Source organism: Filicampus tigris, chromosome 15, assembly GCF_054856515.1.
Source record: "Filicampus tigris isolate MCC_2025a chromosome 15, RoL_Ftig_1.0, whole genome shotgun sequence".
Lineage (NCBI taxonomy): Eukaryota > Metazoa > Chordata > Actinopteri > Syngnathiformes > Syngnathidae > Filicampus > Filicampus tigris.
Window position 1 is genome coordinate 18,708,796 of NC_141231.1, and position 27,975 is coordinate 18,736,770.

The 27,975-nt window shown below is 44.3% G+C and overlaps 4 protein-coding genes across 9 annotated transcripts; 2 read left to right on the plus strand and 2 right to left on the minus strand.

Annotated features, from left to right (window-relative positions):
- Positions 1 to 1,552: 1,552 nt before the first annotated feature.
- Positions 1,553 to 7,175, minus strand: dolpp1 (dolichyldiphosphatase 1). The gene is made up of 8 exons (XM_086054485.1): positions 7,015 to 7,175; positions 5,962 to 6,062; positions 5,579 to 5,663; positions 5,241 to 5,340; positions 3,821 to 3,919; positions 3,567 to 3,695; positions 2,475 to 2,564; positions 1,553 to 2,403 (listed from the first exon to the last, which is right to left on the minus strand). Exons 1-8 carry the CDS (start codon positions 7,133 to 7,135, stop codon positions 2,367 to 2,369), a joined length of 762 nt encoding a protein of 253 aa, XP_085910611.1. The 5' UTR covers positions 7,136 to 7,175; the 3' UTR covers positions 1,553 to 2,366.
- Positions 7,176 to 7,314: 139 nt separating this feature from the next.
- miga2 (mitoguardin 2) lies at positions 7,315 to 17,358 on the minus strand. 3 transcript variants are annotated; one of them, XM_086054476.1, is made up of 15 exons: positions 17,238 to 17,358; positions 15,551 to 15,769; positions 14,450 to 14,660; positions 14,066 to 14,181; positions 13,676 to 13,799; positions 13,080 to 13,210; positions 12,385 to 12,502; positions 11,464 to 11,570; positions 11,261 to 11,373; positions 10,880 to 10,952; positions 10,330 to 10,416; positions 9,911 to 10,009; positions 9,606 to 9,740; positions 9,366 to 9,536; positions 7,315 to 8,754 (listed from the first exon to the last, which is right to left on the minus strand). In XM_086054476.1, the coding sequence occupies exons 2-15, from the start codon at positions 15,644 to 15,646 to the stop codon at positions 8,563 to 8,565; spliced, it is 1,773 nt and encodes a 590-aa protein (XP_085910602.1). In that variant the 5' UTR covers positions 15,647 to 15,769; positions 17,238 to 17,358; the 3' UTR covers positions 7,315 to 8,562. The 3 variants fall into 3 exon arrangements, with proteins under 3 accessions (XP_085910602.1, XP_085910601.1, XP_085910603.1); XM_086054475.1 differs by lacking the exon at positions 17,238 to 17,358 and adding an exon at positions 16,784 to 16,898; XM_086054477.1 differs by lacking the exon at positions 17,238 to 17,358 and adding an exon at positions 16,518 to 16,775.
- st6galnac4 (ST6 (alpha-N-acetyl-neuraminyl-2,3-beta-galactosyl-1,3)-N-acetylgalactosaminide alpha-2,6-sialyltransferase 4) lies at positions 17,043 to 20,003 on the plus strand. Of its 2 annotated transcripts, XM_086054484.1 has the most exons (6): positions 17,043 to 17,382; positions 17,486 to 17,644; positions 18,237 to 18,328; positions 18,500 to 18,646; positions 19,096 to 19,203; positions 19,531 to 20,003. In XM_086054484.1, exons 1-6 carry the CDS (start codon positions 17,371 to 17,373, stop codon positions 19,715 to 19,717), a joined length of 705 nt encoding a protein of 234 aa, XP_085910610.1. In that variant the 5' UTR covers positions 17,043 to 17,370; the 3' UTR covers positions 19,718 to 20,003. The 2 variants fall into 2 exon arrangements, with proteins under 2 accessions (XP_085910610.1, XP_085910609.1); XM_086054483.1 differs by having other exon boundaries at positions 18,237 to 18,646.
- Positions 20,004 to 20,571: 568 nt separating this feature from the next.
- Positions 20,572 to 27,973, plus strand: st6galnac6 (ST6 (alpha-N-acetyl-neuraminyl-2,3-beta-galactosyl-1,3)-N-acetylgalactosaminide alpha-2,6-sialyltransferase 6). 3 transcript variants are annotated; one of them, XM_086054480.1, is made up of 6 exons: positions 20,572 to 23,301; positions 23,474 to 23,523; positions 24,186 to 24,386; positions 25,406 to 25,827; positions 26,256 to 26,363; positions 27,295 to 27,973. In XM_086054480.1, the coding sequence occupies exons 2-6, from the start codon at positions 23,512 to 23,514 to the stop codon at positions 27,479 to 27,481; spliced, it is 930 nt and encodes a 309-aa protein (XP_085910606.1). In that variant the 5' UTR covers positions 20,572 to 23,301; positions 23,474 to 23,511; the 3' UTR covers positions 27,482 to 27,973. The 3 variants fall into 3 exon arrangements, with proteins under 3 accessions (XP_085910606.1, XP_085910607.1, XP_085910608.1); XM_086054481.1 differs by having other exon boundaries at positions 20,572 to 23,289; XM_086054482.1 differs by having other exon boundaries at positions 20,572 to 20,858.
- Positions 27,974 to 27,975: the final 2 nt, after the last annotated feature.

The following is a 27,975-nucleotide window of genomic DNA, read 5'->3' on the forward strand; positions in this document are numbered from 1 at the left end:
TATCTCCAACGCTCAACTGAACACGGAGCAGTTGTGAAACTCCCCCTCTTCCCTCACTGCGATAGCCGTGCAGCATTGTGTCGCCTCAACATTCAAAGTCTCAAATGTTTTTTTGGTTTTTTTCGACAATAACGAGTGAAAGGTTTGCGTAGATAAACTTGCGTAAGCCTGTCCTGGTGAAAATGGATCGCTGTAATGCTTCAGTGTACAAGGAACTGGTCAGCCACCAAGGTGAGTTTACACGCGGATTCGTTTCTCGCGTCAGCTCGCCATTTTATTGACTGCAACTCGTGGCTCGAAGACCTTCGAAAAAGAGTTTGCAAAGATGACGCAACAGCTTTTTTTTTTTTTTTTCCTGTATTCAATTAGAAACTCCAACAACAACGTGAATATGACCTTAACGCAAGATAGAATACAAAATACCAACGATGCTGTTGTGATTTTAAAGATGCCGGGATTCCGCCCAACAGCGATATTGTTATAGCGGTATTTCTTTTTTGTTTTTTGCCAGTTGGCTATAATGATCAAATTAAAAAAAAAAATATATATATATATATATATATTTTTTATTTTATTTTATTTTTTTTTCACTTGAACTACTGAAATAAATGCATTTTTCCACTCTAAATCTAATTCACTAAGATGTACCTGTACATTTAAGTTCTTGTATTACAATTTAACTGGTAAAAAAATATCAGCCAATACATAAAAAAAAAAAGCGTTGGAATTCCCCCCAAAAAATGGTATTTCCCCCTCCCATTATGTTTGTATGCATTACTTTGTGCAAAAAAAGACCAATAACAATCATTTCCGTTCACTGCCATTGGAAAGTTCTCACAAAGTCCTGAAAAGTATGATATGAAACATTTTTTAAAATATAGCACGATTCATCCGGGTGACGAGTGAACAAGCACACGATTCCAGGGAGGTCCCAAGTTTATGCCGGACCTGCCATCGGCTGTTTCAAACAATAATTGATGCGGGCTGCGGTCAATTGCAGGGCCGAGTCCTTCGCCAGACTTAAACCTCAAAGAGCATGCTCAAGGAGGAATAATTCTGGAAAACGAACCAAACTGAAAAAGGCTGCAGTCAAGTGTTCCAATGCAAGGGCTCCTTCGTTTATTACCCTTTTACTTTCTTTTTCTTTTATTCATTTATTTATCCTAGTATCACTGATATTCACCAATTACAGGTGGGCCTGGTACATATCCCCTGCGATTTATTTATTCAAACTAGAAGTGTAACGATGAATCGACAACTAATCGGTTGTCAAATTAACCGATAATTATTTTTGATAATCAAAGAGACATTACATCATGTTTCTATTTAAAATTGTCCAAATGCTTCCAACTTCAGATTCCTGTTGTCCTTCGTGCAAGTAGACTGATTATTTTTGTGGTTAAATCAACATTTTTTAAAAAAGAAATGATCTACTTTTTTTCCCCCTGACGTTACGAACCAAACCACGAACTTAATCATAATTCTTTTTTTTGCATTTTCTGTGCTGTCAATTTGAAATCGTGTTCAGTTTTTTGAAAAAAAAAAAAATGGATGGAAATTTAAAGATCTTTTTTTATTCGATTCGTCGACAAAATCCTTGACAGTTCAATGGATTATTAAAAAAGTCAAAAGTTGCAGCCCTAATAATTCAAACAAACCTTTACTGTAATAACAGCTTTGCGTCTGCTTTAGCTTCACGTAATGTTCCGTCTTACGTACAAATTGGGCTTACGTCACCAGCGCAGGCACAAAACTCCATCGCAAAACGAGGACACCCCCTGCAGTTGCGTAACAATCGCAATCGTAGCAGGACTGAGACAACTGATGAAAAGGGGTGAAGATATTTCTGAACAATTAACTTGCTCATCATTAATTGCGGATTTTTTTCTCTTTGTTTTTACAAAGTGCATTTTTTTTCCCTCCCGATAATTCCCAAATTTCTTTGACGTTAAGGAAAAGGTCAGGCCTGTGTCAGACTATGAAAAAAAAAAAAATGCTGAAATGACAGTTGTCACATAGTCATTGCAGAATGTTTTTTTTTTGTGTGTGTGGAGGAAAGTCTCCATTTCAGCTCCTGGGAATCAGGTGACCCACTGGCGTGCGTTGAGTTCAAATATTTCATCTATTGTTTAAATAGTTGGCCTCTTGCACGGTGCGGCATGCACGGAGGAGCTGTACAAGGACCAGGTGTGTGTGTGTGTGTGTGCGTGCGTGCGTGCGTGTGTGTGTGTGCGCGGCGACAAGCAGGGTGTGTGAACAAGCTCACTGCCACCGCCTCCCCCGCTTTGTTTTTTTTTTTTTTTCTACCCGGCAACCCGAGTCCAGAAGTCCTCCAGTGTTTTTCTGTAAAATGCGTGCGAGGGCAATCACTGGAGTTTTGTTCCGAGCTTTCGTTGCCTGTTCCTGCAACAGGTGAACAAGGCGTTAATGTCAAAAAAGGGCGGCAGTGTGGCGGTGGTTGTGGTGAGCCTTACCTGGCCTCCGAGCGCGTCACCGTGTACTCAAACCACAAGATGTTGGGAATCAGGCTGGTGTCGCGCACCAGGAAGTACTCAGACACAGGCCTGCCAAAAAAAAAAAAAGAAAAAAGAAAAAAAGATTCAGCTAGCTGTCCATGTGTAAATTTTATGAACATGACACGAAAATGTCAATTTAAAAAAAAAAAAAAAAATGCACAAAGAGCTTTCAATATTAGGGCTGCAGCTGTATCTTTTTAGAATCAAGTATTCTACAGATTTTTTTTTTAATCACTCCTGCTTTATTAAACACCATATTGCTTGTGAGATGCAGCCACATGTCACCTTCCACACATTCTACTGTAGTATCCGTGGCTGAGTGTGTATGGCTTTAAACAACGAGGCCTGCCGTGGTGAGTGACATGTGTGTCAGCAATTTAGACTGCGGAGTTGAATAGCTATTCACCGATAAATCCTTTAGCTAGTCCATATTTTGAATTTAGCCAGTCTGTAAGTGACAATTTTGTGTTTTTGTTTTAAATTCAACGTATTTGTTGTTTAACTTTATTTCAAAATCAAGGTATTTAAGAAAAATATACTTTCAGACATTTTATTGGATACTCCAGTTCATTTTTACAATGTTTTCAAACTCATTTGTAATTACTCTCAGATTCTTATCTAAATATTCCACATATTGAAAATGATTTTTACAAAAACTTCCAATATATTTAAATGATATACATTACTGAAAAATGTTTTTCATGAAGTGCAAAAAATACTTAATTCACTTCTTTTTTTTTAAATAAACGCTTTTTTCCTTTTACAATTAATTATCAAAACATCTAATATTTATTCTTAAAGCAGATCATAAGTTGGGCAAAATAATCACTTTTAAGGACCATAATTTCCTTTCGGCTGAAAAAAAAAAAAAGGGCCCATTTTGGAATTTTATTCATTTCTCAAGTCAAGAAAAATAATTTGGATGCACTCTTTTTTTGGACTCGGGGGGAACCCAGCTCCACCCCCGTAAGCCCGCCCACCCAGCTTCCTCACCCCCCCCCCCCATAAAAAAACATGATTGGGACATCTCTTGTGAAAATGTGGCCTTACCATGCTGCTATTTTGGGGAACAACGGGGTGAGCAGCTCCTGCGTGATGAAGAACCAGACCACGCCGATGGTGCTGCCCGCCACGCCACCGTAGAACACCTGCCTCCATGTGTGGTACAGCAGGTAGACCCTGGGAAGCACAAATGGATACGCTACAAATAAACCCGCCACAAACAAGAGCGGAGACCTCCGCCAAGGTGCAAACACGCACGCAGGACAATGTGAAAACCGGCGCTGGATTTTGGGGGCGCAGACCTGCTGTAGGAGACGGCTAAGGCCACGCCCAGCAGGAGGATGGACAGGACGTGTCTCCACAGAAGGTCCACGCAGCGAGCGTTGTTGGTCTGATGCATTCTGAACACAGTCGAGGCGGAATCGGACAATGTAGTCCACGCAGGAGATGCGGTGCAAAAAAAAAAAAAAAAGTCTACACCCCCTTGTTGACATGCCAGGTGTTTGATGCATTCAAAAAAATGAAATCATTTCAAAATGTTTTCCATCAGTAATTTTATAGAGGGAAAGTTTAAAAATATATATATATTTTTTTTAAAAAGCGGTAGCACAAGTTTTCATAACTGTAGGTCTGCAAAATATTTTTCAAATCGAGTATTGGACCACTCGAGCGATTAATCGAGTCATCCGATAAAATGTATTTTGCATTAGAAAACAAAATGAATTCAGGGCTGCAACTGTCGATTCTTTTTAAAAAAAACTAACGCTTAATCTATTGATTATTTGGCCAATTAATCAATGAAGTGGATTTGAGAAAAAAAAAATGTTCATCCATTTATTACAAATAAAATTAACAGGACATCATTTCAAATTGGCAATGCAAAAAAACTGTGTGAATCCGTAACATTTGTCAGAAAATGGGAAAAAATGTTGATTCTTGATTTCTAAACTAAAAGCAGATGTTGCAAATGTGTTATTTGGGGGAAAAAAAACACATTTTCAGCTTTAATGGAGGACAACAGAAATCTGAAAATAATTCCTCTTCAGAGGCTGAAATTTGCAGGAGTTGGACACTTAAATTTAACAATGCCTCTAAACTACCGTTGCCATACAATGCAAATGACAAAAATAAATAACGAAACCAACAAACAAACAAACAAAAACCTCACTGCAATCACAAATTAAAAAACAAAACAGCAAATCAAAAATCACAAATAAAAATAATCGCAACCCAATAATCGCAACCCAAAAACACAATTAATTGATGACCAAAAAGAATAATTCATTTTGATAATCGATTCTTTGTGAATTAATTCCAGCGCCTCTAAAGAATACAAAATTTGCACGAAATTTGGAGTATTAATCTTGTCCACTTGGGGTCATCATGTTCACATTTTACACTGTCGTAACAATGCTTTCAGCCCTGCAACTGGATCGGTGTTCACAATTAACAAATCACATTCGAACTATGTTGAACAGGAGTCTGCCACCATTTCAAATACCTCTGATTAACCCCAAATAAATACACTCGCTCAATTTCGTTTGTACTACACCACTCGAAAATATTTTTTTTTAAAATACGAATCAAAAGATTATAGGCCACAATGGTGGAAAAAGTTGTGAAATGATTTACCTTGGCCGTATTTTATTTTGAGCACAAAACACTTCAATTTGTACAGGGGTGTTTGGACTTTTTCTAAGCACACATTTGTGTTGCACTCACCTTAAATAAAGAAAAAGAAAGAAGTAAACAACAAAGAACCAGATGAGTTGGGAATGACTGGACGGCATCCCATAGTCTGTGTTCAGCATGGAATGAGCCCCTGTCCACAAACGACAACGTCACTAAGTAGGCCTCGTTTCAGCCGGCGTCAAAGCACTCGCTCCGGCTTTTGAGGTCTTTTTTGTTTTGTTTCTTTTTTTTTTTTTTTAGTCTTAGCGGGACACTTTCTCCTTTGTTCTCATACGACTTGCTGTCATAGCTTTACATCACAGCAAAGGAACTGTCATCTTTAAAGGTAGCGTGTTGTATGTGTGGGAGGTGGCAGTATTTTTCTGTACCTGCGCATGGCCGCGGCTCTCTGAATATGTGCTTGAGCATCCAGTTCACGCCCTCGTTGAGGGTGAGCCCACCGAAGAAGGAAATCTGCGGGACAGGCTGTGTTAAAGCTCACCGGAAGCAGTATAGTGGACCTTTTATCGCGGCGTTGAAGGGGACATGTTGCAGACACACTCGCCAAAACGGAAAGTCCACAATATAGAGAAAACACTTTTTTTTTTTTTTTTAATCATGAATACTTATTACAACACACATTGTAAGGTCTTTATTTAGCACCTCTTCTCTCTCGCTCACTGTCAAGAAATACTATGGAGACAATCGTTTCCATCACTTTGAGGAAACAAAATAAAGACTGAAAATTGTCACGTAATTACTACCGACCTACCGTGTGCAGCTCCCGTTTAAACATGATGAGTGTCACAAAGCCCACAAGGATGGCAATGGGCAAGAGGCTGATGTAGGCGAGCAAGTGTCCCGTCAGGTCACCTGAAACGATAAGACACGATAATCAGATGTTGTAAATCAAGGTACCGCTGTGTGGTGATTCGAGAGCAGGGAAGGCAGCAGCGGCTGCATTCGGAATCATTCACTCATTCCCTAGTCCAAAATCACAATATATTAGGATTTTTAGTGGACATTTTAAGGAACTATCTAGGCCCACTATAGAAAAAAAAATACAACTTAAATAAAAAAAAGTACTGATTCTTTCACTCGTGTTATTGTTGAGTCATTCACTTATCCTGTACTCCCTAATCAACATTTCGTGATTTTAAGTAGACTTTTTCAGTGAACTATATTATTTAAAAAAAAATAATAATACAATAAAAAAAACATTTTTTAATCCCCCCTTCCCACACACACACACACATACATACTGGATGCTGACCCAATTACAAATTCGCCCGCGACCTATTTTGGGCATTGAGGTTACGTTTAGGAAACACTATCACAGCACATTAGTTCTTTAATAAACTGTTCCATTTTCAATCTTTTGAACATGCTGCTGATTGGGGTTGGTGCTAGCAATGCTAACACTATCAGGCCAGTGAGCTTAGCGTATGTGTTAGCAGCACTCTTCAAAGGAAGAGTTCATTAACACGAAACAACACTTTGAAATTCTCTTTTCGCCGTGTATTAAATGTGCGAGTAGCTCAGGACGTGTGATGTTTGATAAATTCGGGAATACGAAATAAACGCCGACATCAACTCATTCCACAAGCTAACTCGGTAGCTTTCATTGTGCCCACTGCCACCGACTACGCATGCGCATCGTCTCACAATTTAGCAGCCCCGGTGACGTTCCGTGCTTCTCGGCGTCGCACAATTTGGCAATCCTGGGCGACTGTTCGTTTCCATTCACGGTGGACGACACACGGAAAGAAGCGAGGCCGCCAACCGAGCGTCGAGCGCCAGGAGAGAAAACGTCCTGTCGACTTACCCTCGGCAAACTCGACGTGTGTTAGCGATATGGCCCGCCATCGAGGTGGCGCCGAGCACTGCTCTTCCAACGCCATCTTACCCGGACACAAGCACCGGGCAATCTGCGGAGCCACGCCCATCGCGCAAGGCCAGCCAATGGCGAGCCGTGAAGGTCCTCGGTGCCAACCAATCATACGGCGAGGGGAGCCGTGAGCCGGAAGTCCATAGAGAAGAATTATTGAATGAACAATAATGAATACAAGAAAATATAAAAAACGATCCGTTTTGCATTATATTGTTGAATAATCAGAATAGTGTCTGAGTATTCTTTAATAAACAAAAATAACATTTAATACAGAGAATCAACATTTACACTTTTTACAGGCATTGGAAATTAAAGAATTTTAAAAAAGGCATGGCGAGAACACAAAAGACGTGACTTTTTTTCCCTCCGTATTTTGGCAATTATAAATCACCATGGTATAAGATGTGATTAGTCTAATTTTGTTTATCCTATATGAACTAATTTCCCATGCAAGACAGAAAAACAAATAAGTCACTTTTTCGTGTGTAACTTTGCCACTTATAATGCATATTAAACTTACTCAGTGAACATGGATCAGTCCATTGGGGATCGGATTGCACACGCGGACAAAAGCTTTAAATAAAAGGGAAAGCAGAAAAATCACAAATCATAATGCCAGGTTAAGTCTTCATCTAGTTTTGTGGGAAAATAATACCTCTTATATACAATGTTGATCACATCTTAACCACGATGAACATATGGCATGATTAAAGGTAAGGATATGTAACAATGACAATCATGCGCCGTCCAAACCACACCACTCGGGCTCCGAACCCAAACCTCCACCATGACACTGACCGCCGAGCTAAAAGAACCGGCTGAATGAGGTTTGACTGACGTAGACTCCCGTACTCCAGCTGTCATCCATCGTAGAGATTTGTTGAACTTGTTTGTCCTCATGAATTCAACATCAAGTTTCTGTACACTTTCACCTGTAAAGGTTCCAGTGCATTTGAGGTTCATGCTGAAACTTCCCTCAAATAGCCCCACATTTTTGAGTACGGTAAGCATTTGTCATTTGAAATGTTTGGGCTTTTTCTGGGGTTCTATTTCTAATTGCATTATTGTACTTATTTGTTTGGGGGGGGTCATCTATATCTCTTGTGGGGTCCACGCGGCCCGCAGGTTGCCGACCCCTGCTTTAAACTTTAATAGGAGCACGGCCAGCAGACTACAACAGAGGAACACACGGTGGTATTTGCACTCTCACAATTCAGACTGGAATAAATAGCTGCAGTTCGAGATTCAAGTAGAATTTAAGAGCAAAATATCATCCTTGTAAATGAGTAGATATTTAACATAAAACACCCAAACAAGCAGCAACAGGTTGTGTGATATATACGTAGGGGTGACGTTTGAGCAGATGCCGGTCCAGCGTCGGACACGCGCGTGTCCTCCGTTCCGTGACGGACTTTTTGATAGTCGCTGATAACCTGATGAGTGAGTAGGAGGGATGAGAGTCTCCCCCGCCCCCCTCGCAGTTTAGTGGGGTCCCTGCATGTCGCCGGGCGGGCCTCCGTTGAGCTCCTGGAGGCTGTCGATGCCCAGGTAGCCCAGCAGGATCTCGCTGCGGCGGTGCGAGAGTTTTAGGATGTCCTCGGCCAGGCACTGCGCTGACGTGAAGCGCACCTTGTCGTGGTCGAACATGTCCTTGAGGTACTGCACGATTTGTTGCTGCGGACGGCGGCAGAGGAGGAGAGAGGAGAGACGCGCTTTTTAAGGCCCTTTACTATCGATCTACTGCCAGGCACATTCAGACGTGCTCATCCAATCGCTTTCAAATACATTCCCTCCATGACCTCGCAGATATTCGCAACTTGTAAAAGTCTAACGCCAATTCACGCAACTGCAGGGTCTCAACTACAATACATAATAATAACAGTATTTCCTTTTTAAAAGAATACAGAATGATGGAGTGCTTTGGCAATCATGTATTGTAGCAAAGCAGCTACAATCGTGTTACGTGCTTTTTTGCTCGCCTTCTCTAAGTGCCGACTGTTTGGGGGCCATTGAAGTAGTCTGAATGTGATTTGTGATTTGATGGGTGAGTCACGGGGTGGAGCGACTGGAAAGAGGAAGAAGCGCTTGCCGCGCGTCAATGAGATGAATGCTTGAGTGAAACATTTTAACAGTTAATTTGGCAAAAAAGGGGTTATTGATTGAGCAGTATCAGCTTCAAGCTTTTCATTTCAGGACCTCAACTTACTGTGATTGAGACAGCAGAAAAAAACGACAGACATGAAAGCGCCCTTTAGAAACACGCACACACACTAAGAACTCCTCACCTTGAAAATAGTACACACTTCGCTCAAGTGCTGCCTGGGGCCCAAAAAGCCAAAGGCTAAAACCGGGCTCACGTGCTCCGATATGGCGTAGAAGTGGGCGATAAAGCCGTCGGGAACCATGAGAAGACGTCGTTTCGCTTTCAACACCGACCAGCAAGCCGTCGCCAGAGCCTGAAACGCAAACACGCTAAGATCGAAATCGTGCGCGCGCCTGCGCGCGAGTACGCGCGACGAGCTCACCGTCTCTTTGAAGCTGTCCGAGAGCCATCGGTTCCTCAGCACGGCCACCACGGACGAGGGCGGGTTCTCCAGGTCTTCGAAGGCGTCCATCAAGATGAAGTCCAGCACGATGTCGAAGAAGCTCATGCACACCACCTTCAAAATGTACAATCACGTGATCAATCGAAACTTTAGCGCAGTGATTTCCAAAGTGTGGTACCACTAGTTCAGAGGTCACCAACCTCTCTATATCGATATACTGTACACAGTTCTGATTGGCTTAAGTGTAATGTAAGCCACGCCCACAACGGGGCGACGACGCTCACCCCGCGGCCCTGCAACTCCATCTTGGTGACAGCCCACGTCTCCTCTCGCTGGGTGTAGAGCAGCATGTCCTCGTAGCTCTCCAGGAACGCTTTAGGACTCTGAAAAATATCGTATTATTATTCAGAGCAAAGGATAAATGTATAGTTCAAGTGCAGTAATTCCCCAACACATTTTCAGGAATAGTTGCCACAGAGCAGAATGAACATGTCTGTGCGCACTGTCGTGAGCTATTTGTATGTGTTGCTGCTCCGTGTGCGTTCACTAGCAGTTGTTTGGAAGTTGCGAATTACTGTAACATCCGTCACGTCACACGTTCGATCTCAATATTGGGGATTTTCTTGTATTGTGGCTGAGTCTGGATGGTAACCCGCATGATAACCGGGGTTCACTGCCGTGTGCTCTCAGTCAAGCGCTTCACCTTGTTCGCCTTCACCATTAAGCCGGCAATCATTTGCTTGCCCGTCTCCATGAAGAATGTGCGGTGCGTCTCGTCCAGCAAAAGCACCTAAAGTGTGACCCAAAAAAAAAAAACGTTTTATGTATCCAAAACAAATAATGATGCATATGACACTTGGTACAGCGTGTGAGGATTTGGAATCCAACCCATCTTTTCCTGCCTTATTTCAACAAACATCAAGTCACAGCCAAGTCGTGAGACTTGAGTAACTCCAAGTTTTTCTTTGACTCTTTTTGTGTGTGGGGGAAAAAAAAAAACAACAGCAGCAGCAGTTACTTTCCATTTGTGCTCATGAGTCGTTTCACCTTATTTCCACTTTTATTACACAGCCGTTCCCCTTCTCTTGATGAGTAGTTTAACTTTGTTCACAATGCACTTTACCTTCTTTGTACTTGTAATTCATATTCATGAGTAGCTTGACTATTTTTGCATTACTTACAATGTGATTTAACACCTCTTTGTACTATTTGTGTACAAGTCTGACGGATGGGAACGTGTAAAGTAAACCCACCTGGAATGCTTGTCTCACACAATGCAGCTTGGCCAGGAAGTCTTGGTCACCGTAACATTCAAGTAGTTCAGTCCTTGAAAGATAGATACAGTATATATTTTTTCAAATAGCTAGGGAATACAATATGTGTCGAAATTCTGCGTAAATGCCGAAAAGTTTAAGCCTAAATTCCCCTAAATGCTGGGGAATTTAATTGAATTGCTGAAATGTAAACCGTGAGAATTGAAGGAATGGTTTGAATCGGTGGAGAAATAATTGAAAAAAAAAAAAAAAAATCTGTGGAATAATAATGACAAGGCTATGACTTTCTCTTCAGCATTCACACAATAAAGTTCATCTTTTGACTAAATGGTGTCATTTTGTTGGGCTTCCTTTCTGTACCTCAGGGACCTGTAGGCCACCCGCTCCTCCCTGACGCGAGTCAAGGCTTCCTCGTAGAGAGCTGCAGGCTTTAGGAGCTGGTAGGGGTCTTGTAGCGAAATGGAATCAAACATCTACACACCCAAAAAAATGCAGGTAAAATATCACGTCACGCTCACGTTGCGGTTCGTCATCGTGGGCATGCCCAGTGAAACGGAGCTGACCTCTGCGGCGGAGAAGAAGGAGTCGTCGGACGACACCGTGGCAGCGTCGTCGTCTGGCAGCACGCGGAAACTCTCCAGCGGGGGTAAGATAAGTGTGCCTTCGCTCTCTAACGGAGGAAGAGGGGAGGGGGTATGCCAGAATAATTCATAATTACACATGAAACAGTACCATGTTTTTATCAGAGGTGGGCATTTTACAAAATTTGGCTGGTCCGTCATTTTTCGTGACGAACCCAATTGTATTCGTCAGTTCGTCCATCCGTCCGTCCCACCCCCCATCCAAAAAAAAAAAAAAGGCAGAAAAACAGGCAGGTTAGTGACGATTACGCTCACGGGCAAAAATCCACTTCCGTCAGTGCTTAGTCTGTCATTTGTATGAAATGTCCCATCAGTCATCAATCGCCAGCAAACTGGACGTCCGTCAGTGACGGAATGCCCACTTCTGGTTTCATTATCATGACCAAAAATGCTCACCGAAAATAAATATCGGTATATAAAATCCGGTTCCCTAATCCCTATATAGTATTTTTATAATTGTAAAGAGCAACAACCAAAGTGAATTTTCAGACATGCAAGACCCCACTCAATGTACCTGAAATGACAGTGTTAGATTTAAACACGGTTGGACTACATGAACGCACGGTCGAGCTGGCTGTACTTCAGCTTCTCTATGCGCTTTGTCTTGCACTTTTGATGTCCCCCTCCCCCTCACATTTCCCGTGTTTGCGTTTCTCTCCCGCTCTGTTTATTTATTCTGTATCTACAGCATGTCTCTGTGTCGATAACTCTTTACTGCGCTCGCTATCTTGCTCTGGACATTAAAGAGCATGTTCAGGTAGGAATCGTTTGAAATTTCAGTTCTTCAGGATGTATTTTTTCATTGACTTATCATTATTTTAATTTTTTTGGGTGGTGTCCTACCAAAGTCAGCCAGCACGCTATCTGTGGGGATGCTGCCGCCGAAATCCTCCTGCAGGTGGTACGCCCGGTGCAGCAGCGTCTCCAGCTTGTCGGCAAACACTTTGTTATGAGCTTCCATCTGGATGAAACATTTGGACCAAAATTTTCAATATTAAAAAAAAAAACAGAGCTGGGCATTTTACTAAAAATTGGGGCGGGGTATACAATTAGCAGCTGTTTGAAGGTTTATAGTTACCAGAACAGGTACGCTAGTTTCCTTTAGCCCATCTATGGCATTTCGCATGGCATGTTAGAATCAAGCTAGCTGACTTTTGTTCGAAGAAATGACATGGTTTGGTTGAACGTTTTGCACTTCAAATATGCAATGTTTTCTTCTCTTTTGTTTTATGCGTCACTTTTTCAGTAAACGTCAACTGGGAATGGCAAACTGCTCGGCAGTTAGCTTATCATTCGGAAGACGGTGCAAGTGAGTCTTCTTGTTTCTGTAAAGTGCGGTCACCCATTTTTTGACAGCAAGAGAATGGCAACAGGCGCTAAGGAATACTTAAAAAAGTCCTTCCAATGTGTTTCAAGCGAGTGGGAAGGGTAAAGCCACGAAAAAGTCACCGATATAGCTTCTCTATATTTGCGATTTCAAATGCTTGATAAACGGGGGATCACAACCTAGGAAACTTCACAGACCAACCGTCACTTACCGTGGGGACGTCTCCGCACGCCGCCCCCTGCAGCGCCAAGCTGCTGTTGCTGGCGCTCAGGTTTCTGCGGGCGTGGCGTGCATGCAGCGCCTGCTCCCATTTTTGGAGGGCCTCCTCAAACAGCTCCATCCCTGACGGGGAGGGCGCACAACACAACAGCCTCACTTAGTTACAGGGGACATGGTACAGAAGTGGCTTGTATACAAATAGTCGGGGGTCTGCGGATTGCTTGCCAACCCCATCAAGCGCCATATTCAACCAAACCATTTGCGTTCTCACATTTCAGCTATTTGACGTAGTAATTGTGCTCACTCAGCATTTGTGTTTGGCAATGTGTCGTACATGCATAAATTGGCCACACTTATTGACCCACCAAGTGCATTTTGGCAGCTTGGTGATTATACACGTCAATCTCTATGGCCGCTGATTTCAACCAGAGAGTGGCAGGTGAATGTTTAGAGATGTTCTTTATCCTTGGTGCATTTTGACAGAAGAACGTTCGCGACCTTTTATCAAGACGTCTGGAAAGTGTTTTAAATTGGAGGGGCGGGGAATGCATAATAAGTCTTAATTATTAATCGAACAGATTACTTTACCCATTAAATACAGATTCTCCGCATTGGCGTCCTCGGCCGCGGCCGGCTCCCCCGCCGCAGACTCCTCGGCCTCCCAAGGTGTTGGCGGGTTGACCGACTGATTCGGTGAGGTCGCGACTCGCATCTGTGGGCGGGGGACATGCCAATTAAGAAGGCGCAAAGAGACAAAAATGATCATATATTGATATGTATGCAGTGCTGAAGAAACGTGTCGGACCATCACTTAATGTACATTGAGGTTAATGCCACAACTGCGCATTTCAAACTCGAAAGAGAATGCCCGGTGGTCTGCTACTGACAAGCTGTGGAACACTTACATAACTGTAAGCAAGTTGATCAGGGGTGGCCAAAGTCTAACATGCACTTAGTGTCTTGTGGACCAAAACCTACTGATGCCAGGCTGTGCGAGGAGCTCGAATGTTTACTGGGCGCCAGGGAGGAGATGCCGCTCAGTGTGTCGTTGCTGCGAGTACTGGGGCTCATCACCTGTCGGCCCGTCAGCGGAACTGCGCACCAAATAACGGGGGGAGAAAAAAAAAAAAAAACATGTCTGCTCAACTCCTGCCCAATGCGACAATTCACAGTGATGTCATAATACGTTTTTGTTGGGTTTTTTTTAATTGAAAAGACAAAGTATTGTTCGATGGCAGCGCTAGTAAACAAACCCCAGAAGGGTGGGTTTACTCGTGCAGTTTTTAGCCACCTGGAAGTTTGTTTTTGTGATGTCATGGTGAAAAGTACGAGAGCAAGTATTTGATGTATCTTTGCGGCTACCTCTCTTCAACGACGACGGCCTCCCCGTCCTGAGCAGCGCTTCGGGCACGCCGACCTGCGCCTGCTCCTCCCTGGCCTGAACGGCCTGCTTCCTCTTCCTGCCGCGCCGCTTCAGCTGGTGGGCGGTGAGCGCCAAGGCCACGCTGCCCAGCGCCGTGGCAAACAGCACCTTCTTCAAGCTTGGGCTAAGCCTCAGCTGCGAGAAGATGGACTGATAGGAAACAATCACATGCAGTATTACTAGGGCTGCAGCGATCACATATTTTTAGAAATGAGTCTTCTACCAATTATGCCATACATTAATCTGGTCAAAGTTCATTTTGAATTATTAATCATAACGCGCACGTGAGGTGAAGGTATTATTCGGTTCACTTGGGGTTGCCATTTTCACAGCGGTTAGGGTGAGCCGTGCCCAGCCTGGAACGGTGAGTGACGTGGGCGTCAGCGAATGAGAGTGTAAAATATAGAGTTGGTGGAGACGCCCTCCTCAGCATCGGTCAGCATTGCAGCGGTAACTACTAACTGGTTGTTAAGCAAAAAAAGCGGCACCTACTACTGAGGTGGGAAAGCAATTCTCTGCCGTCTACTAAAAATGATTTTACATGACGTTTAGGATTTAAGAGAAAAAAAAATGTATATACAGTGCTTAAATCGATTCCTACTGACACTGAAAAAGCTTTAACGTGGACTCTTTCAGTTTTTTATAGACCTACTAATGTCATTTTTTTCAAAATATTTTATGCTATTAGGATAAAGATTACACTTTTTTTTTTTTTTACATTTTGTTAGTCTAATAGCATAATTGCTTAAGTCGTTTGAAATGAAAACGTTTGCTGAAAACAAGAACAAAAATTGGGAAAGCACATTGATGCGTTTTATTTATTTAGCAACATTAAATTAAAAATGACTTAACTATATTCACCTGAAATGAGGAATGTTGAAAAATCAATACACATTTAGTTTCTATTTGATTGCAAACCAGTACATATTGTTAAAAACATTGTCTGAGTTAAAGAGCTTTTACATACCGGCATAACACCCGTGATAGAAACATTTTTAAAAAACGTTTTTTGTAATGACCATTGCGGTACCCATCACTACCTGGCCAAAGGTGGAATAGAGGAAGACGGGTATCTCTGCGACCGTCATGGCCAACGCCTGTGCAATGGACACGCCCTCCGTTCTTCTCAAGGACATCTCCGGGTGAGGCGAGTGGCAACCGCTCTCCAAAGAAATGCCAAAAAGCCTTCACCTGAAGCACCGGTGTGAGCCAAGCTCGAGGGATTGGGCTTCTACTGTCTCGCCATCCGACGTGTTACCCTGCAACCCAAAAATAAACCAGCACAAAGTCACCACCCTGTAAAGAAGACAACCTCTCCCAGCTCCAGACAGGGAATTAACACAAGGGGAGTTAATTAAGCTTGCATTAACCGTTAAGTGGGGGAAAGGTGTCCAGAAAGCAGGTACTTAGAAAAAGAAAGAAAAAACACTCTGGCTGTGTTCGGAATCATTCACTCATTCTTTAATCATTATACAAGGAGTAAATATCCTTCTACAGGAATATTGACATTCAGTGAACCGACATTCTTGCTATTCACGCTATACTGCCCCCCCCCAAAAAAAAAAAAAACAAAAAAAACATGCAGCTTCACGTGGGGCTAATCAATAATATTGGCTCAGACACTAGCACAAACTGGCGTGACATCTCACGCGGGCAAACAAATGCACTTTGCACAAACGGAATTAGGGCATTAAACTCACCTTTTGTCATCCTGAATTTTACAAACAACTTAAGATGTACAGGTGCAGATTTCATATTGAGTAGGCAAATTTGTGACCATACTAAAACGAGATTGTTATATGAGTATAAACACCTTGGTGTCTTTTTGTGGAGGGCAAGTGTGTCAATAGATTTTTTAACGTAAAATAATGTACATTGAGTCGATAAATGTTTGAAAACAAAGTGACTAAAATACAGATCAATTGCCTGGCATCCATTTTAAATTGGAAACCGTTATAACCACTCCCGAAATGTTAATAGCGATGCTAAGAGAGGTTTGAAACCCACCATTTGTATACTCATCTTCACATTGTTTATTTTACATTCAAGCACATTTTCAGGAAAAACAAAACCGTCCAAAACGATCAGACAAGTGGTCATTGCGGTAAGCGACGTTCGCGAGCAAACTAGCTAGCCTAGCTCAAGTCTCCTATCACCGAACATCACACCGGGTGCTAAAGACGGACATTATATGGCTTTTACGGCTAGAAGACAACAAGGGATCCAACTAGCAGCTTCGAAATGTTGTTGACTATAATGGCATTTCTAAATACCGTGGGCATCCGAGGAGCAAAGGAAGGGCATTCTTGTGTCACAGTCACAGTGAAACCATCCCGCAGATAAATTTGTGTTGGTGGCGATATTGACACGACTGGTAGCCAATTGTGGGAGGGCACGGGGGGGACTTCCGCACTATTGACCAATCGGATAAAGCAAGCTTGAGTTATGTTTTTCCACAAGCCAATCAGATGTGTCAGTATTCACTCACCACGCTCAAACTCAACCGGAATTGAAGTTCGAGTGACACATGAACGCTAAACGCGGACCCAATTTGTCACTAAAATAAAGTGGATTCTTTTTCAAAATAAAAGCGTAGGACCAAACACGTGCTTTTTGACGTTTCTGTTTTCCTACACGCCACTCAAAGCGTAACACTGGAATTACAGAATTACATTTTTTTCAGTTATTCACCAGTAAAAAAAAACACGAACATTCGGGGCGGCTTACTTTTGTTTTGCTGTGGTTAACGCCTGGATGGACCGGAAGCTCAGCTCTAATGCAACCCTGCGAACGACTACTTGGGATACGATGAGTCCCGCTAAACCACCGGGACCGGTCCCGGGACTTCCAAGGCCCTGACATGAAATCTACGGTAAGAACGAGTGTCTTTGAATGCATCACGTGCACTTCACGCTCGTCGCGTTGTTTGGTAACTTTAAATCGACGTGTGTATTTGTGTTCGTGCACGCACGCAGACGCGGCGCTGGCTTTGCGTGCTCAGCCTAAGCCTGCCGGTCTTGTTGTGGTTCGGACATGTGATCAGCCGGTGGGACCGTGCGCCTCCGGCCCCCACCGCGGCGCCCAGGGCCGGGCTCTGGGGCTACGTCAGGATACGACCCGACAGGGTGGAACAGGTGACACCAAATTAAAACCTTTTACGCTGCACTGGTCTCCACGTACCAATGGCATGTCCTGGTCCTCGCATTACGTACGGTACCTCCTTACGAACAGTGCGCAATGAGCTAGTTTTCCAACAAAGATTTTCTGTATGACTTTACTACATTTTGCTAGCAGGTGGATAGGATGTGAGCCCTGCCTACACCCCTGAAAACTCTTATAATTGCCTATAAAGGGCAGCAAAGCACTACTTGTGTCTAAATGAAACTCCTCATCTCATGCCAACATGGTTCATTATCACCAAAACACTACCAAATGGTGGCAAAGCACGACTCTGGTATGAGTGAGGCCCACGAACTCACTTCACTCTCATTCCTTGACACTAAGATTCCACAAGATCGGGGCAAAGCACCACTTTTGGTGAAATGACGCCCATGAGCTCTTGTCATTGTAGTTCCTTGGCACCAAGATTCCACGGGAAGGCACCAAAGCACTACTTTTGTTGAAATGAAGCTCCACAACTCACTTAAATGTAGTTCCTGGGTACCAAAAAACATGTTTTTAAGTCGTGTTTCACAACAAAGCTCATTTTCTTTGCATGTGTTCCAGTTCCTGGACCTGCACTTCAACCAGTGTGCCTTGGTCTCCAGTTCCGGCCAGATGCGCGGCTCCGGCTTGGGCGCCAACATCGACCGAATCCCGTGCGTGATCCGTATGAACGACGCGCCCACGGCTGGCTACGAGGCCGACGTGGGTGGCCGGACCAGCGTGCGCGTGGTCTCGCACACTAGCGTGCCGCGCCTGCTCAAGGACCGGCGCCGCTATTTCCAAGAGGCGTCCGACACAGCGTACGTTTTCTGGGGGCCCGACAGGAACATGAGGACAGACGGGAAGGGGGCCGTCTTCAACGCGCTGTGGAGGATCGCCGCCCAGTATCCCGGCGCCAGACTCTATGCCATGACCCCGGAGAGGGTCCGGCTCTGTGACGATGTGTTTCAGAATGAAACTGGGAAGAATAGGTACACTCAGATTCCATTTTATGTGCAGCCCCACATATTGGTGGTCAAGCAATAAAAACATTACTTTGCCTCCATCTTCGGGCATTTTGGTGCCAAAGAACTGAGTTGAAGTGAGTAGGGCAGTTTCAATGAGACAAAAGTAGTGCTTTGCTGCCATCTTGTGGCATCCTGGTGCCAATGACCTATGTTGAGGTGAGTTAGAGGAGCTTCACTCGACAAATTTAGCACTTGGGTTAGCCTTAACCCTTTGGCAACTTGTGCTAATATATTATGCCAAAGTTGAGGAGATTGATTAAAAAAAATCACTTCTTAGTATTTTGAACAACAACAACCAATAATTCAAATTTTCCTAATTGGTCAAATGAATTGATTTTCAAAAGGACATTCAGTGAGCTATGCAGTACCGTGATTGATGAAATGATGGCGCTTGTTTCGGAACTCTCCTTCAGAATCAAGTCTGGCGCGTACCTCAGCACGGGGTTCTTCACCATGATTCTGGCAATGGAGATGTGCGAGCGCATCCAAGTTTATGGGATGATTAACGCCGACTACTGCAGGTCAGTCACATTGCCAGACTCGCATACGGTGTGACTAGCACGAGCTAGCACGAGCTAACACGAGCAAGCACGAGCTAACATGAGCTAGCACGAGCTAGCACGAGCTAGCACTCGACTTGCATGAAATCTGCTTGCTGTAGTGCAGATTATGCTCAAATCGCTTTTCTCCATCTACATTATATTTCACTTCCCTTCTAAGAGTCAACTTTCAATTGAGGAATTCCCCACTTTTGTTTACTCCCATATATTCCCATGCAAGGTTTCCAACTTTTGAAATGTTGAAACCCTAATCAAGTTACATCTTTGTTGTCCCGCCCCGCGGTACAGACGGACCAATCGCAGGGCGGCGTTGTACCACTACTACGACCGGGCGGCGGCGGACGAGTGCCTGATGTACAAGGTCCACGAGCGCAAGCAGCGCGGCGGCCATCGCTTCATCACCGAGAAGGCCATCTATGCCAAGTGGGCGGCGCGCCACAAGATGGAGTTCACGCACCCATCGTGGAATTTGTGAACCGGCTCCCAAAAAACACCATCACTGGGATTTGACCTTTTTTTTTTAATTTTATCAACAAAACCAGAATGGCTGAATTTTACCCAAAGCTATTTGAGGATTTTGGGGATATCCTTGATAAACAGTTTAAGGTTCAGATACGAGTATGCTTTTTGTATAGACTAATAGTTTAAGTGTATTTTTGTGCAATGTTGGACCTGTTTTTTTAATTGACATTTTTTTGTGGTTTTAACTTTCATTTTAGAATTTGTGAATGATGTAGAAATTAAGATACAAATGAATACAAGTACATGTTTTAGTTTCATTTTTCTCATTTGTATTTTCGATTGAGAAATTGCACGTTTTAATTTATAATTTTAAAATTTGCATGTTCTCCCCGTGCCTGCGTGGGTGTCCTCCGGGTACTCCGGTTTCCTCCCACATTCCAAAAACATGCATGGTAAGTTGAGTGGACACTCTAAATTGCCCCTAGGTGTGATTGTGAGTGCGGATGTTTGTCTTTGTGTGCCCTGCGATTGGCTGGCAACCAATTCAGGGTGTCTCCCGCCTACTGCCCGAAGACAGCTGGGATAGGCTCCAGCACGCCCCGCGACCCTTGTGAGGACAAGTGGTATGGATTATGAATGAACAATATTATAGTGCTATTTTTCTTATAACACATTAACAAAATGTGTGCAGGTTTTTGTTTTTTTTAATCGCAATTCAAGGCGCCACAAGTTTATTACTTGTCGCCATTATTTGTGTCACTAACGTTGAGGTTGACCCATGGCAGGAAGCAAGGAAAGGAAGGAAGGAAGTGCTACAAGGGCAACGCTGCCTCTGCTGCTTTGGCGTGATACGTTTTTGTTTTTTCTTTTTCAGCACGGAATCGGGAGACACTCAGCTGTCTCGTGAGTTTCCGTTCTTTTTACAGTGGGGGTGGTGGGGGGGGATCTGAGACCCACCCATTCAAATGGGAACGTGCATAACAACCTGGTCATCTAGAATCTTATGCTCCTAGCGAGTTATTACTTTGGAAAAAATGTTTGATTTGTTGTGATAATGCCTGACAACGCCAGCCACCAGCCCAACAGGTTCTTCTGCAAAGCCGCATAGATTTTTGCTGGTGATAATCGAAAACACACACAGCTCCATGCGTGCGGTAAGTCAGTGGGTTTGTCTATGATTTCTTCAATAACATCAGAAAAAAAATGGAAATGTACCAAATATATATGATCTGGATCTTTTAATCGGATGTCCAAAGGATTTTTAACCAAAAAGATGGTTTTTGTCAACTTGTATTTTGTAATGCCAAAGAAACAGAAAACACAGCCATAATGGCACTCCTCTTGACTATTTGGTTGCACACCCTTTGGCACTGATGACAGCTTCCAAATGTTTTCTGCAGCCTGTATCTACAAGCTTCTAGCACTTCTCAGCTGGTATTTTCTCCCACTCTTCCTTTGCAAATTGTTCAAGTTGTTGAATGTTTCCGGGTTTCTTTTGTTTGCCGCTCATACCAAAGATTTTCAATCGGCTTTAGATCAGGACTCCCTGCTGGCGAACCTTGACAAGTAAGGTACCAAAAACAGTGGGTGAGGTGAGGAAAGTAATTGGATTTCTGGGCTATTTTCGATCATGCATTCAGGATTTTTCCCCAATTGCCAGACCAATCTATGAGTTGCTCCAAATGGAACCAGGGCAAGCACTGAGTCCATCCCGTGGTAAATATGTCAAACACCCTTCAAGTGGAAGCCAACCCAAACATATTTTTTCAAGAATATGTTCTATGCAAGCCCACTAGTTGAAACAAGGCATTCTGCTCAATATTGCGTTTGGGGAATAAGAGTTAATCCACCCATTTTTAGCCATCTCTGGGAGCGGCCGTTTTGCCACTGAAGATGACATTACAGATGCTTGGGGCTCAGGTAACAACCAATCATGGCTGACCTGTTTTCTGAAGCTGATTGGTCGTTACCTGAGACCTGAGCAGTTGTGAAGTCGACAGAAGTGACAAAATGGCCGCCCCCCGAGATGGCTAAAAAGGGCTGGATTTTGCTGCTTAAGTCATATTCCACAGAAGCAGTATTAATCAGAATGCTGTGTTTCAACTAGTGGGCCTGCATAGAACGTATTCTTGAAAAAAAAAAAAAATTGGGTTGACTTCACTTTAATTGCCCTCCAGATCTGCCCCATAGTATGGAGCATTGAACGCCAGATTTCAACCAGCCTTTTACTTTGCCTACTGACGCTTCAGACCAGGGCTTTGGAGATGTTCTGTATCAGCGCAACAATGGAAAACTGAGAGTCATTGGACACGGGTCGAGAACGCCGGCTGAACGCAATTACGCATCTGCATAGTGGAAACCTGGAGTTCCACGCATTGAAATGTACAACGTGTGAAAAGACTTGTACAGAAGATCTCTCCACTGAGAACATGCGTGCGGCGTGCGACATGGGAAGGAAGTCAAGCAGATGTGGCGTGGGTTGCAGCGTTAAACATCTCTTCCCTTGCCTCCAACCAACAGTCTCACCACCCCCTGCAAGCCGTCCGTCACGATGAGGAGTTAGTCGAGCCCCAGACGGAGGACCGAGCAATAAGAAGAATTATGGAGTTGAAAGAGTCAAATACAAAGTTGACAGATGAAGTGTGCAAAAGTGTAAATGGAGCGACCCGAAAGCTACTTGATGAGTGGAGCAGATTGTTCATTTATAACGACCCCCTTGACAGAAAGACAAACCAACACAATCCGTTAGTTCTCCCTGAAAAATATAGAACACTTGCTCTGAAACGGCTACATAATGAGATGGGACATGTCGGATCAGAAAGAGTGCTCCGCCTGGCAAGGGAGACGTTTTATGGTCCATTCATATCAAAGGAAATTGAGGAACATGTCACCCGCGCATAAAGTCGAAGAGACCTGTTTACACGTGTGAGCTCCAATGGGCAGCATCGCCTCCAACTTTCCTTTAGAGTTCGTATGCATTGACTCCCTCCACCTGGAAACTAGTTGTGGAGGGTACGAATACATTCTAGTGGTGGTCGATCATTTTACCAGATTTGCTCAGGCATACCTCACAAAGAACAAGAGTGGAAAAACAGCAGCAGATACGCGCTGTGTCCTGGTACCATGCAGTAAGATGGAGAAGTCCGAAATAAGACTAAGAATTCAAACCAAGCGTCGTCTCGAATTCATAACGTAAGGTATAAAAGACGATTTGAAAAGTGTTTCTTCTTGAGGCGGGGGTGGGCGGGGATTGGGGGCTGGACTTGCCGCCGCTGCAAGATCCTGATCCAGGTCCTGTCCGTCCGCTGACGTCAGCGAGAGAGTGTCGCACTTGCAGTCAAATGGACTGGGCTGCAGCGGCAAGCAACGTCGAGCTGCTGCGCCCCTCACCAAACATCAACAACAGCAGCAGCAGCAGCAGCAACATTAGCAACAACACCGTGGCAGCCCGACGAGATGTGGCGCGCTCGCGACCCGCCTTCTGACAGCTTGGCGGTGCGCAACAAAAAAATCCAAATCAAAACGTTATCAAGCTTCGTGAGAATGTCGCTCGAGGGAAAGCCGAGTCGACTACGGGGGGGCTGAGTGAGTAACATGGTAATTTAATTTCTCGCATTTCATTCTGTTCTTACATGCGTTTTGGGGTTCGAGAGAACACGACGTGAGCATGTTTACTGAGGAGTGCTGTGGCTTCGGGGCGAACGAACACGAGCTGTTCAATAAACACCGCCCCCACCCCATTATGTCCCCCTCCCCACTTATGCTGCAGGACCACCACAGGAAGCGTGTCCACACACACTTGCAAGCATGGCACTCAAGGTATGACGCACACACGCAGTGCTAGGGTGTGGCCCGCACATCTCCCTCATCGCTGTTGATTGACATGCGTGGTCGGGGAGGTAAATAAAAAAAAAAGAAGAAAAAGAAAAGAAAATGTCGGCGTTGATACCTTTCAGCTCCGTTTGATCGTTTTTGAGCCCAGCATACTTGCAGAACAGCAGCGGAAAGTTTGAGCTTTTCTCAGATTTTAGCGCTGTCAAGCGATTGCATTTGATTTCACAATTCATTGCCAACATTTTCCATAATTGATCACGATGACCCGCATTTTTCGACTACAATTTTCTACAAAGCTTGAACAGATACTTTACTTGAGTAAAATCTTGGAATTAATGCGAGTACATTTCGATTAAAAAACGCTCTCATTGCTTTCTTGGATCCGATGAATACGATTTTTTTTTTCATGTAAAATACAACTGTGGAACAATGTGCCAAAGACGTACCACTAATATGGCATTCCAATTTGGCCTTGCAAAGTGCACACATCCTGGTATTTCTCCAATGGGCCGTCGAGCAACGTTTTAAAGTAAAACTATGTCAATTCCTTAGAGCCATTGAATTCCACTTGAAACATAAAGCGTGACGCGCACAACCGTTTGGATCGTCGACTCTCAAATTACTGTACCCGACTTTGGTCTTCTCAGGCGGGAGCGCAGACCCGGCGGGTGGCTATCGCGGCGGCCATCTTCATCCTGATGACGCTGTTCATCTTGTACAGCTCCAACGCCAGCGCCAGCCAGGAGGCCTACGCGCCCTTCCACGTGGCCAAAAACCACACGCCCAAGCCCACAAACCTCAAGAAGTGGGCCACCATTGACGACTACCTGCCCGTCTACGGCGACCAGGTAAGCACCACCGCGTTATCGCCGGCCGGCGGCGGTGGGAAGGAACCAAATACAAAGACATCCACACTCTTCTTAAGTCAATTTGTCAGTAATGAATCTCTACTACAGCTATCGAATATTTTCAGAATCCTTTATTCTACTGATTATCTGTGGATAATCGTGAAATTGATTTAGAGTCCAGGGTTTAATTGTTTGTTGAACGTCAGGACCCGGACGCCTCGACGGTTTAAGACCTACTCTACTAATGTTGCTACTGCTGCTATCGAACAGCTCTTCTATTTACAATCCATTCTCCTTTTGACAACTGCTACCGCAAACACAGTGTGTGAAATTTGTGTGCGTGTGATGTGCAATAAACAGAGCACAGCATAGTTGAGTTGCATCCGCCGTGTCTGTCCTGACTACCCCTTCCAGAGGGAGTTAATTCATCTAAAAAAAGTTTAGTTTAATCAAAACTGGACAGTAGCTCTACTTAGCCGGTGTGTTGCTATTAGCATTAAGCTAGCCACTTTAGGACAAAGTTATGCTGTGTTGCTACGTGCCCCAAGCATTTGCCTGTAAATCCAATGGGCGAGCCAGCCCCGAGTGTACGTAATGTGTGCTTTAAGGGGCGTGGCCTGAGGGAGTGACATCAGTGTCTGCGGTCAGTTGGGTTGGAAAGTAAGTCATATTTATTAGAAATCACAAATAAAATCGTAACGACTTCTCCTGGAATGCACATCGGTCTGCTCCTTCTGTTGTGCGTGCCTTGACCACCTGGGGTTAGTTTAGGACATCCTGATATTCTGTCCTGGAAACTAAGTCCCTGTCCCAGCTTCTCAGTATGGCAATAATAGTTGTCGTTCTTCGCAGAGGATAAAGAATACACGACTATTGCTATATTACATATTGTAAACACATTGTAAAAAAAACAAACAAAAACAAAAAAAATCAAACAGCTCGTATTTTTTGTCACTTTCTTTACTTGTACTCTTTAGCCACTGGTGGTTATGAGCGATAATTGTCACCCTTGTGAGCAGAGAATGACCCAGCACTGCCACCACTGCGCCCTGGTCAGCAGCTCCAGCCACGTGCTGGGCACCAAAGCGGGCGAGGAGATCGACGGCAGCGAGTGCGTGATCCGCATGAACGACGCGCCCACGGCGGGCTACGAGAGCGACGTGGGCAAGCGCACCACGCTGCGGGTGGTGGCCCACTCCAGCCTGTACCGGGTGGTCCGGCGCCCCAACGAGCTCATGGTGGTGGGCGCCGACAGCGACAGCCAGCGCGCCATCATCTTCTGGGGACCCCCGAACAAAATGAGCAAGGACTCGAAAGCGACCGTGTACAGAGCCATCCAGAGGCTCAGCTCCACCTACAAGCAGGTGTCGTGTTTTACCGTCGCGCCTGACAAAATGTACAGATTCGACAAGCTCTTCCAACTGGAGACGGGACGAGACAGGTGAGCCTCTTGGGGGACGGCGATTCATGAGTAATAAGGACCGAGCCCTGCCGTACGGAAATATCTGCAATACCATTTTTAATTGACAGCAAAGCACTACTTTTATATTAGCCTGAGCTGTGGCTTGCCACAAAATGGCGCCAAAGCATAACTGAATTCGTGAGTGGGCTCGTTTGCAAGTTTGTGACTTCACTTTGGAGTCAACCAGTCGTCAAGGGAACGTCTGCTCTCGTTTGTTGATTCAAAATGTTTACATGGACACATTTATTCAGATCAAAAGCCCGATCGGAATAAAAATGCTTCATGTACATCGATGCCACAAGATGGCACCAAAGTCCGACTTTGACTGGATGCGTGGCATTAACGCAACGTCCTGCCGGCTCTCTGGGCTAGCCTCGACGTCATCTGCGGGTTTTCTTTTTGTTTAGGCAAAAATCAAACTCGTGGCTGAGCACGGGCTGGTTCACCATGGTCATCGCCATTGAAATATGTGACAACATCAAAGTGTACGGGATGGTTCCGCCCAGTTACTGCGGGTGAGTATCAATGTGTGACTTCCTATGTCCTTTCAGCCATGGCTGCTTCAGACTTTTTGTGAGTCTACTTGCCGACATGCCGACCAATTTCATGTTGCTAACTGAAACGGGCTTTGGGGGCTGAATTTGCAAAACAATCTTGTCAGAAGTTCATCTTTGAAGATCCCCCAGAAACGAAAATTGACCTTAAAGCGGAAATCAACGCAAACATTTTTTTTTCAAGAATATGTTCCATGCAAGCTCACTAGTTGAAACAGGGCATTCTGATAAATATTGCATTTGTGGAATAGGTATTAATCCACTCGTTTTTAGCCATCTCTGGGGGCGGCCAATCACGGCTCAGATTCAGAAAACGGGTCAGCCGCGATTGGTCGTTGTGAGCAGTTGTGATGTCATTTTCAGTCGGCAAGACAAAATGGCCACCCCCAGAGATGGCAAAAAAACACAGTGCATTTTGCTGCTTAACTTATATTCCACAAACACAAACTGAATCAGAATGGCGTGTTTCAACTAGTGGGCTTGCTGGGAACATATTCTTGAAAAAAAAAATGTTTGTGTTGACTTCCACTTTAAGTTTGGTTTGGAGCCAAAACGGCAGACTTTTGTGGGTCTACTCGTAATAGACATGCCTACCACATTTCATGTTGTTAAGTGAAACAGGCTTGGGGTATTTTCAAAACAATCCCGTAGAGCGAGTTTGTCTTTAAAGAAATGCTTGAAATGGCCAAATTGACCCTCGAGTGGCCACATGGAACCAAAATGGCAGACTTCCTGTGTCTTTTCATCCCTGGCTTCCTGTGACTGTTTTTGGTGGGTCGACTCAGGATGGACATGTCTACCTAATTTCACGTTGCTATGTAAAACATGCTACGGGGGCCGAATATTCAAAACCCAAAAAGGAGGATTTCTTTGAGCAACCTTCTTCTTGCAGGAACCGGACAGGATCCAAGAAGTTGCCGTACCACTACTACAGGCCGCGGGGTTCTGATGAGTGCTTGACGTACATGCAGAACCAGAACAACCAAAAAGGGAGCCACCACCGCTTCATCACCGAAAAGCAGGTGTTCGGCCGCTGGGCGCGCGAGTACAACATCACCTTCGCTCATCCCACGTGGTGAGACAATTTCCTGGCGGAAAACGGACACTTGGATGCGGGATGGCATCCACTTTCAGGGATCTCTTCAAGGACCGATGGAGGGAAGGAAAAAAAAAAAAAAAAAGACTACTGACGTGCGGAATGTTTTCCAAAGTTTTCTTGTTGTATTTTTTTTTTTTTACAAGTCTGCAGTATTTGTAACCTTTATGTATGGAGGACGATGCACTCATGCTTCCCAACATTAAGAAGGGGGGGAAAAAAAGCATTTAATCAGCAAGAAAAGTGCAGGCTGGCGTCTCCTGTTTTGATGGTGAATAATTGCTAAAGCAGCTCATGACAAAACGGAAAGCGACTTGATCGGAGATGTTTTAAAGATGTCGGCAGGATTGGGACGAAACGTTTCCCTTTTGGGAGTTGAAGCCATCGGCGGGTGTCGTGTAACAACTTGCTTGATTTGTGAAAGCAAACCTTTTCTTTAGTTGGCTGAAATAAAGACATTGATTTTACTACATTATG

Excerpts from the sequence above, each read along its gene's own strand:
- dolpp1 (XM_086054485.1), bottom strand. The coding sequence starts at position 7,135 with ATGGGCGTGGCTCCGCAGATTGCCCGGTGCTTGTGTCCGGGTAAGATG. Across the intron at positions 5,341-5,578 it reads AGAGCCGCGGCCATGCGCAG|GGGCTCATTCCATGCTGAAC; the intron begins GTACAGAAAAAT and ends GTTTGTGGACAG. Across the intron at positions 2,565-3,566 it reads TTCCCCAAAATAGCAGCATG|GCCTGTGTCTGAGTACTTCC; the intron begins GTAAGGCCACAT and ends TTTTTTTGGCAG.
- miga2 (XM_086054476.1), bottom strand. The coding sequence starts at position 15,646 with ATGTCCTTGAGAAGAACGGAGGGCGTGTCCATTGCACAGGCGTTGGCC. Across the intron at positions 11,374-11,463 it reads CCTTCTTCTCCGCCGCAGAG|ATGTTTGATTCCATTTCGCT; the intron begins GTCAGCTCCGTT and ends TTGGGTGTGTAG. Across the intron at positions 8,755-9,365 it reads AAGTGTGTACTATTTTCAAG|CAACAAATCGTGCAGTACCT; the intron begins GTGAGGAGTTCT and ends CGCCGTCCGCAG.
- st6galnac4 (XM_086054483.1), top strand. Across the intron at positions 18,647-19,095 it reads AATGAAACTGGGAAGAATAG|AATCAAGTCTGGCGCGTACC; the intron begins GTACACTCAGAT and ends ACTCTCCTTCAG. Across the intron at positions 19,204-19,530 it reads ATTAACGCCGACTACTGCAG|ACGGACCAATCGCAGGGCGG; the intron begins GTCAGTCACATT and ends CCCGCGGTACAG.
- st6galnac6 (XM_086054480.1), top strand. Across the intron at positions 25,828-26,255 it reads CTGGAGACGGGACGAGACAG|GCAAAAATCAAACTCGTGGC; the intron begins GTGAGCCTCTTG and ends CTTTTTGTTTAG. Across the intron at positions 26,364-27,294 it reads GTTCCGCCCAGTTACTGCGG|GAACCGGACAGGATCCAAGA; the intron begins GTGAGTATCAAT and ends TTCTTCTTGCAG.